A 15,082-nucleotide genomic window follows, 5' to 3' on the forward strand; every position below is an offset into this window, starting at 1 on the left:
AAATTTTCAATACACGCCTACAACAGGCGTAACTAACTCTTTATACTGTCACGAAACCATAGCCATCTCATCTTCTCCTTTGTTTATTGTTGTTTTGTTTTGAAGTTGCACGAAACAAATTTGCATACGCAATGAACCGCAAATGACATGACCTTGTCAGAAGTCGAGACGCATCAGGGTCAAATAACACCAGAAATTATTTGCTTTCTAAAGATTTTATACGCCGATCGCGGCAATCAGCGAAAATCGTAATCGCTGCGCTGGGGACACATGGCGATTTTTGCTGATCGCCGTTTAAAATCGCCAAGTGTTTCGCTGGCTTAGAGAAGATTGAGGTTTGAAGATTACACATCTTGGACCTTTTTGTTTCAAAACATAGCTTTGTGTCCCATAACTATCGAAAGATAATGCGCCACAATAAAAACTTGACTGCATTGACGACAGCAAATAGAAAGTCGAATCGGTGTCAAGCAACAAGCAGAGTCACTGAAATAATAACCAATAAATCCAAGAAGGATGAACCCAGGAGGGATACCTCACCGCGGCTGAATTGCTACACACTTCGATAAACACAGTATAATATAAGGTCAGTTCAACTTTATTTACACTACACTAAACGAAAGAAAACAATTTTGAAGGCTATGCGATGTTTGCTATGGTTACAAGATAGTCGCAAAATTAATTTACAATCTGCAATTTCTTAATTTTCCCTTTGTCCAGCATGCTTACTTATGTGTTTACTTAGGCGACACTTAGCCTTAATTTTGCTTTTGATTGACTTTCACACTTTGTCCTTTTCCGTGTTAGATTCGAGTGGAAACCAGTTGAAAACTAACACCTTCAACGCTTGAAGTTTTGTGACATCTAAGCGCAGTTTGTTGTGCTTTCCCTCGGTGTTGCTGTGACTCAGCTCTTCGGAGGTAAAGAAGAAGGGAAGAAGCCGAAGAGCGCACCGGTGCCTTTCTTTTTCCTTTTCTAACACCTCTCGCACCCCCTTGGATTTGCTTGGCATTACCAAAGAGCGGATGACATCTTCGCCAACTCTCTTTGTGGGAACAAAGTATGGCTGTATGGCTGGAGTATCTGTGGTTCAGGTGTTGTAGGCGGTTGAAGGCAGTAAGTCGAACTCTTCCATGGGACAATCGCTGAGGGATGCCAAAGCCTCGTGGTCGATGGTCGGCAGGGTATCGGTCGGGGGAAGTGGATCAAAATTCTCTCCTGCGTCAGTGAACTGGAACATAGGAAATATTTACTCGATAGTTTTGGACCAATGATGGAGCGACTACAGAATACAGGGTCACTTTGGTCCTCCTTGTTAATAGAATCTTTAAAGTAAACATGTACGTCTTCAGTTTTGAGTCTATAGTGCTGTATGACCCGTTTGGGTGACGAACGCAAAATCTTTTCGATAGTTGATAGATCACTCCACGAGTGTTATTTGAGTGTAAGTTCAGTTGTTCACATCATCGATCAGAAACATCAACCGTTCACGGGATCGATACATAGTATTGATTTTACTGCAGACATGACCGAGTACTGCTCATACGATCCATAAAGGTGATGAACTGTTTACATGTTAGATCGAGTCTAGGTTGTCGCTCTGTAGACTAACTACAGTAGAGCTACTGTGTCTTCAATAACATGCAGACTCTGAAGTTCTATTAACAAGTACACTTAAAAATTTAAGTAAGGTTCCGTTTCTGAAGGAAATATATTTGCTAGAATACCTTCAAACCGCGACGTTAAGTTCGAATACACTCAGTGAAGATGGTGACGCATTTCAGTATATTAACTCGTTCCGTCAACTAAACATCGATCTAACTTTCTTGTGGAACGATCTGACCATGTAACGATCGAACCGTTAACTGTTTACGGTCAGATCGTTCCACAGTAAAGTCAGATCGTTCCACAAAAAAGTTAGATCGTTCCACTTAGATATGGTCAGATAAAAAATCTTTTCAATAGTTAATAGATCTCCACAAGTCTTATTAGTGTTTAAGTTCAGTTGCTCACATCATATGTATTTTCCGCTGGTATTCCAAGTAATTAGTTGCAGTTGTTTTCGTTTTACACCTGCCGCACCCACTATTGTGCATTCTGATTTACATGCATGTTCTGATTGGCCAAGTATTAGTATTTATACTCTCCGCTCTCTCATGAGTACCATTCACGCTCGCGGTTCCATACAGTTTATTCATCTTCCTGGTTTGCGCCCCCTCCCTCCCCCACCCACCATCAATTATTGAAAACGGCTACGGGCTGCCGTTCATCAGTTTTCCATTGCCTGTAAAGCTTAGAAATAATAAGTCGGCTCGACTTCATGCTACCTTTGTGGATCAAGCCGTTCTTGAGCTTGTTAACTCTGGTCGGGTGCGTATGGTTAAAGAACAGCCTTTAGTTGTAAACCCCTTGTCAGTTTCTAAACAGCCATGCGGCAAAAAGAGGTTAATTCTTGATTTGCGCCATGTCAATAAGTCATTAATTAAGCAAAGTGTTAAGTATGAGGACTGGAAAATTGCTATGGCTTATTTTGCGAAAGATGCGTACATGTTTTCTTTTGATTTAAAAAGCGGTTATCATCATATCGAGATTGCACAGGAACACCAAATTTTTCTGGGGTTTCATGGCGGGCGCCTGATTCCGTTAACGAAGTATTTTATGTTTTCACTGTGCTCCTGTTTGGTCTCTCTTTAGCCCCTTACTTTTTCACTAAGGTTTTGAAGCCTTTAGAAAAGTATTGGAGAATTCAGGGTCTTTGTATGGCCATCTTCCTGGACGATGGTTGGGCGATTGTTCAGGATAGGGAAAGTTGTTGTGTTAAGGCCCTAGCTGTAAGGGGGATTTGTATAACGCGGGTTTTGTTGTCAACCAAGAGAAATCTGTATGGGAACCCACCCAAGTATTGGATTGGTTAGGTATTACCTGGAATACTGCACTGGGTACTTTAAAAATTGTTGAAAGAAGAATTATTTAGATCATCAATACAATTAATCATATTATTGAAGCCGATCTGAAAGTGTCTGCGAGAGAGTTGGCCTCCTTCACGAGTCAAATTATTTCTACCGGGCCCGTGGTTGGTAACATTGGTAGGATTATGACCAGACATTGTGTCTTGTCTCCCTTGGCAGAGACAACTCGGATTCTGTATTCCGTCTTGACAATTATTGCAAGGAAGAACTGTATTTTTGGAAGGATAATATGGTTATATAATTAATATCAATACTGGGTATTGTTTTGTAAGTAAAGATCCCAGTTATTTTGTATATTCAGATGCTAGTGCTACCGGGGGTGGAGCATTTATTGACTTTAATAATTATTTTGTGTGTCACAAAATGTGGTCGGAGAGCGAGACTGTTCAAAGTCCTACGTGGAGGGAGTTGTCTGTTATTGCGTTTTCATTGCAATCGTTTGCCCCAGGGCTTGAGGGTTCACACGTTAAGTAGTTTACTGATAGCCAAGCAGCTGCTAAGATTGTTGAAGTGGGCAGCATGAAACTGGGTTTGCATAAGATGGCCCGAAGGATTTTTGATATTTGTATTCGATCGGGAATTCATTTGGAAGTACAATGGATTCCTCGCACCTTGAATCAGAAAGCCGATCATATTAGTCGTTTAATCGACACTAATGATTGGCAAATTACTGAAGAATTTTTTCTCTTTCTTGATTCCCGGTGGGGGCCCCATAGCGTTGATTGTTTTGCTAATTATTATAATCATAAGCTCCCCAAATTCTTTTCGAGGTTTTGGAACCCCAATACTTCGGGTGTTGATTTTTTCTTTCAGTCTCTTCGAGGGGAAAATTGCCTAGTAGTTCCTCCAGTTGGTATCGTCCCACGCGTATTGCATTATTTGAAATCTCAGCAGGCCGTTGGTACGCTTGTTGTACCTCTTTGGCCTTCGGCTCATTTCTGGCCTTTAATTACCCTTAAGTATAGTAGTTATCTTGTGGCCCACAGTATTCATATTGGGAAGGAGGTTCTAACCTACGGTAGGAACTCTAATTCGCTCTTAGGGTCTGATCTTTTCACAGGAAATATTATTGCCTTGAAATTTACTGAGTAATCTATTTGATGGTGTGTCTATTAGCATAATCATTATATCAGTACTTTTGGTGGCACTGGCCAAACCAATATATTGTTTATTTATGTGGCACTGGCTTAATTAATGGTTTATCATTTCTCATGGCACTGGCTTAAACAACGTATTGTTGTGTTATGTGGCACTGGCCTAGTCAATGAATTCTGTTTTATCGGGCACTGGCTCAAATAATTATGGTTTATCGTTTTATGTGGCACTGGCCCCATGATCGTTATTTCTTTTCCTTATGTTCGGTTATGAGCGGATGTTCTTTTTGCTCTTTTAGTGTATATGTTTTGTTCTTGTCTTTCCAGGTAATCTTGTCAAGTAAGTCCTGGAAAGGTTTTCAACAATTTTCCTCAGGCAACGTTTATCAGGTTTTAGAAGTTATGTTAAAGTCCAGGGCGGATACAACTTCTAAAGCCTACGTTCGCGTGATTAGGAAGTTTTTTAAGTGGTGTAAAAGTAAGCATTTCAACTTGCAGCTACCTTTTCCTCTTAGTGTTGTTTCTCTTTATTTATTTAAAGTTCAGCAACCTTGCACCTCTAGTTCCTCAGTAATTTTAGCCCATGCCGCCCTTAAATGGCTTCATTCCTTTGTCCCTAGTTTGGATCGTAATCCTTTGGATAGTGACTTTTGCAGGAATATTGTCGAGTCTGCTAAACGCCAGAAATCACAGCCCGTTGTGAAAAAGAAGCCTATTACCACAGATATCGTAAGGAGTATTTTAGATATCCATAATAAGAAAGACGCTAATTTAAAGAATCTTCGTATCACCGCGTTATGCTCTTTAGCTTTTGCAGGATTTTTTTCGTTATGACTAATTATGCAGTATCGCTCCTTAGCATATTTAATTTCACAGTGAGTATATTAGAATTTTTGTACCTCGTAGTAAGACTGATGTTTATAAGGAAGGGAATTACGTCTTCATTAGCGCTTCCAGGTCTAAGTACTGTCCTGTTGGTGTTTTGCAAAGGTACTTAGATCTATCTGGCATTGACTTGTGTAGTTCTCTCCCTTTATTTAGACCGCTTGTTTTTCACCGTAGTAGTTCTATCTATACCCTTAGAAGTGGTAAGATTTCTTATACTACTTGTAGGGATATCTTAAGGAATACCTTAAGTCAGCTGGGTTACAACCCTAATGTCTTCATAGTTTAAGATCCGAGGGTATTACTTCTGCGGTACATAATAGTTGTAACTCGATTCCAGAAAGGCTTCTTAAAATGCATGGTAAATAGAAATCTGATTCGGCCACAAATATGTCTGTAGAAGAAAGCCTTGAAAGCAGATTACAAGTAACCAAGTGTTTAGGTTTGTAATGTATTATCGAACGTATATTATTTAATGCATGCTTTTATTAAGAATTGTAAAAAAAAAAAAAACAGTCTTGTAACTTTCCTGAAAGTTTTCTTGTATTAGTAACAAACAGTTTTGTAATTTTCTTCAGTCTATTATGTATTAGTAGCTATTTATCTTATAATAAACTCTTTTGGATCCGCTTGCGCATCCTACCATATTTCTTGTGTGATTTGTTTGTATTACGGGAATTTAAGGGTAAAATGATTTACGTTCGTTTGAGCAAAGCGAATTAGAATGTAACTATCAGAAACATCAACTGTCCACAGGGTCAATACAGTATCCCTGTCTTCATTTTATTAATGACCAAACAAAATGTGCTTAAAGTTAAAATTTGGTGTGAAGTTTGAGGAACTCATGCAAAAATTACTGAACAGAATCTTCGAGTGTTGAGCGAACAATTACCAAAGGAAAGGCTATAAGACTCACCATCCACAGCTACAATCTCTGCTTGTATCTTTTTGCCTTCCCAGTTGACTGTCACCGTGCTCCCTTCTTTGTATTGAAAGCTTTTATCTAAAATCAGCCTTGTAGGGGCGATACCAGTCGTCATTTCTTGTGGAAAATACAGCAACGCTTTCAACGGCCGTTTACTAGTTTCTTTGCAAAGCTGTCCACGAGACATGTTTATCGAGTTTGCGACACGAGCGTGGACTACGTTGAAACCGTTTCGATTGTTGTAAGTAATGCACCTAAGATGGGCACCTTTTTATACACAGCCTATTGAATAAACGGATTTTCAATGTTTTGATCATTTGCGTATGAATGCGCCAATTCACAATAGTCTTGCTTTAACGAAGTTAATTATTTTAAGGTAAGCCCACTGGGACTTGAGGTGAGATTTTTTCGGACATTGTTTCTTTTTTCACACAAGCTGTAGCAGTTTTTTTTTGCTTGTTTCTTTGGTGGAGATTTAATACACCGCAGACTTGATTTTGGCCTCTGCTTTCCATCGCGCACTTAAAATGAAGCTAATCGCTGTATTCTACGGACTATCCTGTAAACACTGATATGAATTTTATTCAGATACGTCCAGTAGAACCCGAGTTAAGCAGTTTTCCACTTTGAACAGTCTGGTGAAAAGGCAGCAGGTCGTTCTCTCCAAGAAAACTGCTTGAAGCACCTAGCGTTTTCCGTTGTTGTTTGTTCTGTTAAATCTGGATTTGTTAGAGAGATGCTTTAAATAAAGGAAACGGTTCCACTATGACACAAGCGTTTTGTTCAAATTTTTTTCTCGTTCATTAGTGTAAAGTACGCCCACTGGGACTCCAGGCCAGAATTTTATCAGGATATGTTCAGTAGAACTCGAGTTAAGCATTTTTGTTTTGCTTGACCTTGTGCCCGATGGTTCTCTATAAATGTTTACTACAGCAAAATAGCTTTCCAATCACCAACATTTTTGATAGTTGTTAAGCCGGCTAAATTGTCGGTGATCCTACAGAGCGGTAGATAAAATAACAATAGCTTTTATTAAAAGCTCCTTCAGCATAAAGCAAAGGACGCGTCTACATTTAAGTAATTACAATATGAATTACTTGTGATTTTTTTTTCGATCAGACATTACTTACTCTGTACGAATCGATGTTCAGTAGAACTAAAGTTAAGCATTTTTGTTTGCTTGACCCTGTGCCAGATGGTTCTCTCTAAATGTTTACTACAACAAAATAGCTTTCTAAACACTGAGATTTTTTGATAGTTGTTACGCCCGCAAAATTATCGGTGACCATACAGAGCGGTAGACAAACTGACATGAAGAAACAATAGCTTTTACTTAAAGCTCCTTCTGCATAGAGCAAAGCACGCGCGTCTACATTTAAGTGATTAATTACAATATGAATTACTTGTGATTATTTTTATCAGAGATAATTTACTCTGTACGAATCAAAGTTGACCTGTTGTCGTACGGCAAACGAAAAATAATAGATAACTTTTCTTCAGAACGGCTACTTTAGCTCACGAAAACTATTTTAAAATGTTTTTAAAATAGCTAAACAAGGTTATTCTGATGCAACGATTAAAAAATTTCATGTTTTTTTGTTCAGAGTTTATGCCGATACTTCACTATAAATCCACTGCACTTTGTGGAAAAGCGAAAAAAATTAATAACTTTGCTCAGATTTAACGAAAAATCTCCATTCTTGCACTAAAATGATTGTCAAATTATTCTCTACAGATTGAATAAGATTATTTTGATGCGCCGTGAAAAAAAAGTTTCTCGTGTTTTTTTTTATCACTGCACCAGAGTGAAATTCCATTACATTGCGATCACTCGTTCACTGCGTATGCCTGAAGTTCACAACCCACTCTCGCTATAACTTGCTCATTGTGCATGCGCCTATTCGAGGGTTAAAAATGAGAGCTAACTTGAAAATGTCTGGGCGACATAATTTATTCCCTCCGCTGAATGCATAATTTCCATGACAAATGATGCTTTTGCTCTTGTGCATTTTACGAGAGTGACAAACTATGGCAGAAGTTGACATCATAGAAAGAGAAGAAACTCCGAACGAAATAATCGAAAGAGCGAAAGAATTCCTTCGCAATGGCTGTGGTTGTTCGCATGTTTCCAAAGGAGGTCCCTGCTCAAGAGAATTTAAAGAAGAAGCGGTGTTATTTAATCTGAATAACTGTCTCGAGTTGACAAGTGGAGAGCTCGACTTGGTAATTTTTGCAACCATGCAAGCCTTCAGCCGTAACGACTGCATTGGAACTAAGAGAAGCAGAAGTTCCAGGTGTACCTACCAGTTTCAGTCCAGCTTCATCTGCAAAGAAATGTTCATTCACCTTTGTGGTATCAGTTATTCCCGACTTCGTCGTCTCAAGGAGCATTACGAGAGATATGGTAATCATCCACGAACTCACGGCAACACCAAAACGCTTCCCAGTAACACCCTTCCATAGTCTACCACAGAGAACGTTCAGCGTTTCCTTACCAATTACATTGAGGAGAATGCATTTGTGCTACCTGGGAGAATACCAGGATTCAAGCGGAAGATGTTCAGGTGCTGTCTTCGAGCGAGACAAAAAAGAGTGTTTGGCGCGCCTATACTGCCACTTGCAAAGCTTCTGGAGAAGAAGCTGTTAGTTACAGCAAATTCGTAGACCTTTGGCATCAGTTTTGTCCGAAAGTTGTTGTGGCAAAACCCATGACTGATCTATGCTTGACTTGCCAGCAGAACACCACCAAGCTTGTACGGGCCGCAAACCTCCCTGAGCACGAAAAGGCTGACTGCATAAAAGCACAGCAAGAGCATTTGGACTGCGCCCAAGTCGAGAGAGAGTTTTACAGGAAAACTTGTTCCGATGCAGCCACGATTTTAAGTCACACAGATGCAGACACGAACCTAAACGAAACGCACGAACCATGTTCACTTAATGGCACTATGCACTACTCCTTTGACTATGCACAACAGGTTCACTTTCCAAGTAACCCAATGCAACCCGGACCAATCTATTTCAAGACCCCAAGAAAGTGTGGGATTTTTGGAGTAATGTGTGAAGCTGTACCCCGTCAAGTGAACTATTTGATTGACGAAGCTGCTGCAGTCAGCAAAGGAGCCAACGCAACCATAAGTTACGTTCACCACTTTTTTGCACATCACGGCCTCGGGGAAACAGATGTTCACTTACATGCTGACAATTGTGCTGGACAAAATAAAAACAATTATTTTTTATGGTATTTAGCATGGAGGATTACCACTGAACTTCACCGGTCTATCAAGTACTCTTTCCTTATCGCTGGACATACTAAATTTGGTTCGGATCGTTGCTTCGGAATACTGAAGAAATCCTACAAGGTCAGTTTCATTTCATCGATTTACGAACTTGCTCGAATGGTGGACACCTCAAGCAACACAGGGGTGAACAAAGCCCAACTGGTATCGACGCACAATGGCCGCGTTATAGTTCCTGCATACGACTGGTGTACTTTTCTGGGACAATATTTCAAAAAAATCGCGAACATAAAAAAATTTCACCACTTCAGATTTTCCAAGGATGAACCAGGTGTTGTTTACTGCCGAGAATATTTGACATCTCCAGAACAAGAGTGTGTGTTACTGAAGGATGGTGCTGTGATCCCACCTGTTTCAATTCTTCAGCAGAAGATAAACCCAGAAGGATTAAGCGACGAACGCAGAAACTACTTATATCACGAAATAAGACAGTTTTGCAAGCCTGGCACTGAAGATTTAGTTGCACCAGTTCCATAAGTTTATCATTGTTTCGAACTTGCCCAGTTCTATTCTATGTGACAAATTGGCTTTTTTATCAAATTTAAACCTAAGCTATAAGAGAATTAAATGACACTTAGGTAATTATTGTAAATACACCATTGTTTACTAGTGAAATAAATGAAGTTCTACTGAAATTATTTTTGGATATTTCCTTGTGGTCCTTCTTTCAACAGTTCTATTCTTGTCCCCAAGTTCGGCTAACTGCTCAATTGACAAAAATAGCCCAGGTAGGAAACTGAGCGAATTCAAACAGATTTTCAATCCACGTTAATCGCATTCGGTAATCGATCAGTCGAACTCACAACAAAATTAATTTTGCATGTTCGGTTTCTGAATTCTCGATTAATTGGTAAAATAAAGCCTCTGGTGCAAAACAAAGACCGTTTTTCTTTACTGAATGAGGAAACAGAAGTTTTAATCAATTAAGTTCGGATTTTGAATTCAATGGTCGGAGTGTGCAATTTGCATTCTCTTGACTACTCAAGGTTTTTACCTGGTTTTTGCGTTTTTGTTTTGTTTCCGAAAGAAGGTCACAAAGGCCGTCGCTGTTCTCGGTCCCTTCCAAATCAAGCTCTTCATTGCATAGAATTATAAGTCAGAACAGATTGAGGTCGTCGTAAAAGACTGTTATCAGTGTCTTGGGAATTTTCGAGTGAGTTTTTCGACAGTGAGCTGTAATCATTCTCACCCAATGCAAAATTGGCTGCTACTTTAATATTTTTTTTGTCTTTATTCAAATTAGCCTCACTAGCCTTGTCCAAGGTAAAATATTCTTTTGATATTTAAACTCAAGAACGAGGCTAGTGAGACCAATTTGAATGTAGACAAAAGAATATTAAAATGGCAGCCATTTTTGCATTGGGTCTTTTTTACGTGTTTTGATTGGGTGATCAAGTTGGCCACAGAATTTGTTAGAATAAACATCTGCTGGAAGATTGTAACCCCTCACAATCCCACCAAGCGATGACCTAAATTTCTGAGCTGAATAACTTGTCTATGAGGAACGATTCAAAGCTAGGACACAGGAACTAAGATAGCGTCATCCGGTCAAAGTGATAAAGTCCACTCAGTGTTCTGAACGAACAATATCGATGGCAGAATCACGGTCGCCGGATTAATGGCTTCATCGGCTCTCGATGCTATATGTTTGTCCAAACCGATATTTTAATTTTTTTTTGTTTGTCCAAGGACGCGACGATTACTCGCTTTCTATAAACTCAGATAAGTTGGGACCAAAATGAAATCCTGTTGTTCTGCAGTTCAGTTCCGGTGAGTATCGAGCGATTGTTAGCTTGATAGTTCTGCTCGCAGGGTTAAGTTTAATCAGCTGCTAGGTTTCTTTATAAACGGATAAGCAAACCCTTTAAACGTTTTCGCCAAAGCGTTAAACGGATGCAAATTTTTGTAAACGGATGGGCAAACCATTTAAACGTTTTCGCCAAAGCGTTAAACAGATGCAAATTTTTTTAAACGGATGAGCAAACCGTTTAAACGTTTTCGCCAAAGCGTTAAACAGATGCCAATTTTTTTAAACGGATGAGCAAACCATTTAAACGCTCGAATGAACCGTTTAAACAGATATAAACGGATAGTAAACGGTTTATCCGTTTAAATGGAAAAGCGTTAGTCTGTTTTCCCAAAGAAGGTCACATATTTTAAAAGCAACAGCATAATAATTGTCTCCTTGGTTCACCTGTTTCTTTTTCCTTTTGTCCTTAAAATAACAGAACTATTGAGCATGATGTATTATTCTAGAAACTAGAAAGTGACACAGGCATACTTGGAAAAAAGAAATCCGAGTGCTTCTATCAGGAGTCGAACCTAAGACCTTCTAATTACTTAAGTTCGGATGCTTTACCACTAAGCTACAGGAGACTCATGGGAGCTAAGGCCATGTGTCACTTTTTAGAATAATACATCATTCTCATTCATTCACCAAGCTGGAAATATACCATCACATTTATTTCATACAACAGAACTATTATTTAACATTTTTGTTATTTTATAATTCGACCAAGAATAATTTAGAAGCCTAATAGAGTATTTATTTTTTAGTTGAAGAACATCATTGCTTCCCTGTATAGTTCAAGAAATGGAGGAAAGAGGTCCTTTGAAAAAGAAGGAGTGGCCTTGGGCTGGCAGCCTATTGTGGATCAATACAACCGAGATCAGCAGAGAGTAGCCCTGGGTATTGGAACACGTATCCCTGGTTTACGATACAGTTATATAGACAGAGATTGCTGGACAAGACTGAATGTCATGCCTGCAAAAATTATGCAAGTAATTAATTTCAGTTTCCTTGTCTAGTCTTAAAGACTACGAGATTGAAAATTATACTAGGAAGCGGTGTCCTATTATTTTTTTTTATTTTTGTTTTTTTTCTGTCGTTTAGTTTTTATAAAGTTTCCCCAAAAACACTAATAACACTTAGGTTGCTTACACTTATATAAATTACTTACACTTGTACTTATACAGTATCTAAATTTTACAAAGTACTTTTCTGTTAAGTTAAAAGAGAAAAAAAAAGACAACTAAGTAATAGAGAAAAAGAAAAGAGACGAAAAAAAATTTTAAGATAACAAAAGAAGTTAAACGAAAAAAAACTACAAAATCGAGCCTCTGCATTAGCTTACATATGTGAGTTACGAAAAAGAAATGCATCGCATCATTCATTTTGATTGAGAGCAGAAATTCCATTTAAGCACATTTTTCTAATTTCCATTGAATAGTAAGTTTGTTTACAAGTTCATCTAAAGACAATTCTTTCTGAAGGTGTTTAGAAGAGTAGATATATTGCTTGACCAAGATGATGAGTAAATCTAGCCTGCGTCTTTCGGGGTCCGAGAGCGCATCAGTTACATGATGTATATCACGAAAGACAATTTGTTCGCTCGAGAGTGTTATGGTAGTACCTTGGCACTGGTTGAACCATGATATAATTTGCGAGTAAAGTTTTACAGACTCCCTGCAATCAATAAAGGTGTGTTCTATTGAATCAGCACTAGAGCAATATATACATTTATCGTTATCCGTTAAATGAAATAGTTTGAGTTCTCTTCTTGTTACAGTTATTCTATGCAGAAAACGAAAGCAAAATTGACGGAGTTTGTTATCCTTAGTAAAGCGGTATATATCTTGAAACTTATTTGACCAATCAACAAATTTTTCTGGGAATTTATCCTGCCACTTTTTAACTCCACTTGGAACAATGGAGCCGTGATTATTGAACAACTGGTAATAATTTTTACAGCGCGCTTCAGCAAGATCAAAAAAGTTTTTATTTAACGGAACGGATGCGGAAGTCGAAGAGAGATCAGCTGCAGGTATAAACGTTTGTGCTGCTCTCCTTTTCAACTCAGATGGAATGGCTGAAATTAGTTGAAAGTAGTGCAAATAATTTGTGGCAATGTTAAATTTGTTGCTAAACTCTTCGTATGATAAAAACTTGCCATTTGTATTTAGCACATCCTTTACTGATACAACTCCGCTATCAAACCATGACTTCCAAAATAAGGTAGCATTGTCTATGGTTATCGACTTGTTGTTCCAAAGAATGAATTCGCCATTTGGAAGGATGTTAGTTGTCTTCTTAAGATCTTGAAAGTACTGAAGAAGTTCTCGATAAAAGAGAGGCAGACCTGTTTTCAAGAGTTTTACATTATAGTTGCATTTAAGGAGAAATAATAAGCTGCCATGTTCTCGAAAGTAGTAATTTGGGATTGCCTTCCATTTATCATCAGACGTGTCCAGTAGTCTACCAATCCAAGCTAGGCGTAACGATTTAATAACCGTGTGAAAATTAACAAAATTGATTCCCCCTTTTTCTACTGGTTGATACATAACTACTCTTTTTATCTTGTCTTTCCTGTTTTTCCATAGAAAGGCAAAGAGATTCTCCTGAACAGTTTTGATAATCGATTCTGGAACAGTCAGCATGGATGCAGCATAAACTAACTGTGATATACCTAAAGCTTTCGCCAATAAAGACTTGCCATATATCATGAGATCTCTTGAGAGCCACAAGTTCAATTTTGTTTTCATTTTCTTTATCTTCGCGTGAAAGTTTTCTTCAGTACATTTATATGTATTGTAGGATAGATGTACTCCGAGAACTTTAATGGGTTCTTTTGTTGTCTTAAAGTCAAGTACTTTCAAATTACTATCTTTCATGGAACCCATCCACATAGCTTTTGTTTTCTTCTTATTTAATTTTAAGCCTGAAATATTTCCAAAACGATCCAAGATCTGTAAATAAGGTTTGAGTGATTCAACATTTTCCGTTATTATAGTGGTATCGTCAGCAAACTGTGAAATTTTAACCTCCTGGCCGTCTGGGAGGGAAATGCCTCTGTAATCTGGATCTTGGCGTATTTTTACTGCTAGCAATTCCACAGTGAGGATGAATAAAAGAGGACTTAGAGGACAACCTTGACGGACTCCTCTTGATATATTAAAATACGTTGTCAAAAACCCACCATTCATAACTGCACTTTGTACACCGTTATAAAAATTGAGATCCATTTTTTCACATTTGGGCCAAAATTGAAAGCGTTCAAAGCTTTAGTAATGAAATCCCATTCAAGGCTATCAAAAGCCTTTTCGAAGTCTATAAAGAGAAGCAATCCCGAGATCTTTTTAGCATCTAGATATTCCATTATATCACTTAAAAGTCTTATGTTTTGGCCTATGTATCTTCCCTTGACAAATCCGGTCTGATCTGAATTAATTAATTTTGGAAGGTATTTTTCTATTCTTTTTGCCAAAGCCTTCGTCAAAATTTTATAATCGATGTTAAGTAAAGATATTGGACGCCAATTAGAGAGTTCAGTCAGGTCGCCGTCGGCTTTTGGTATTAAAGTTATTATTCCTCTCCTTTGGGAAATAGATAGGGACCCACTTTGGAAGGCTGCATTATAAGAATTTAGCAGATCTCTCCAAATGAGATCATAAAAGGACTCATAAAATTCTTTAGTGAATCCATCTTCACCCGGAGTTTTGTTGTCCGAGAAAGAGCTCACCGCCTCTTTTAATTCCTCATATGTAAAATCGTGTTCTAATGAATCTCGTTCCTCAATATTCAATTGAGGGATTTCAGTTCCCTTGACAAAAGACTCAAAACCCTCGTTTTCACCTTGAAGTTCGCTATTAAGATTTTTTTTGGATGTATACATATTACTATAAAATTTTTCAAGTTCTTTCTCAATCTGTTTTGGATCTGTTATTGTATCTCCATCCTCTAATTTCACCTCGCGTATAAGTTTTTTTTCATAGTTCGTCTTCTCCAAGTTGAAAAAATATTTTGTCGGTTTTTCTCCCTGTTCAAGCCATTTTGCTTTGGATCTAAAAATAGCTTCCTTTCCTCTATTTTCATATATCTTTTTCAATTCTTCTTTGGCGGCTTCGTACTCCACA

At 38.2% G+C, this 15,082-nt stretch overlaps 1 protein-coding gene and 2 pseudogenes across 1 annotated transcript; all 3 read left to right on the forward strand.

The window, feature by feature from the left end:
- Positions 1-15,082, forward strand: part of LOC146454627 (uncharacterized) — a 54,486-nt pseudogene that overhangs the window by 2,716 nt on the left and 36,688 nt on the right.
- Positions 3,095-4,061, forward strand: LOC146454628 (uncharacterized; annotated as a pseudogene).
- On the forward strand, positions 8,804-9,646 carry LOC146454629 (uncharacterized). Its single transcript, XM_085095134.1, has one exon. The coding sequence runs from the start codon at positions 8,819-8,821 to the stop codon at positions 9,644-9,646; it is 828 nt and encodes a 275-aa protein (XP_084951260.1). The 5' UTR covers positions 8,804-8,818.

This window comes from Pavona decussata, unplaced genomic scaffold (genome assembly GCF_977016875.1).
Source record: "Pavona decussata unplaced genomic scaffold, jaPavDecu1.1 SCAFFOLD_300, whole genome shotgun sequence".
NCBI classification, from domain to species: Eukaryota; Metazoa; Cnidaria; class Anthozoa; order Scleractinia; family Agariciidae; genus Pavona; species Pavona decussata.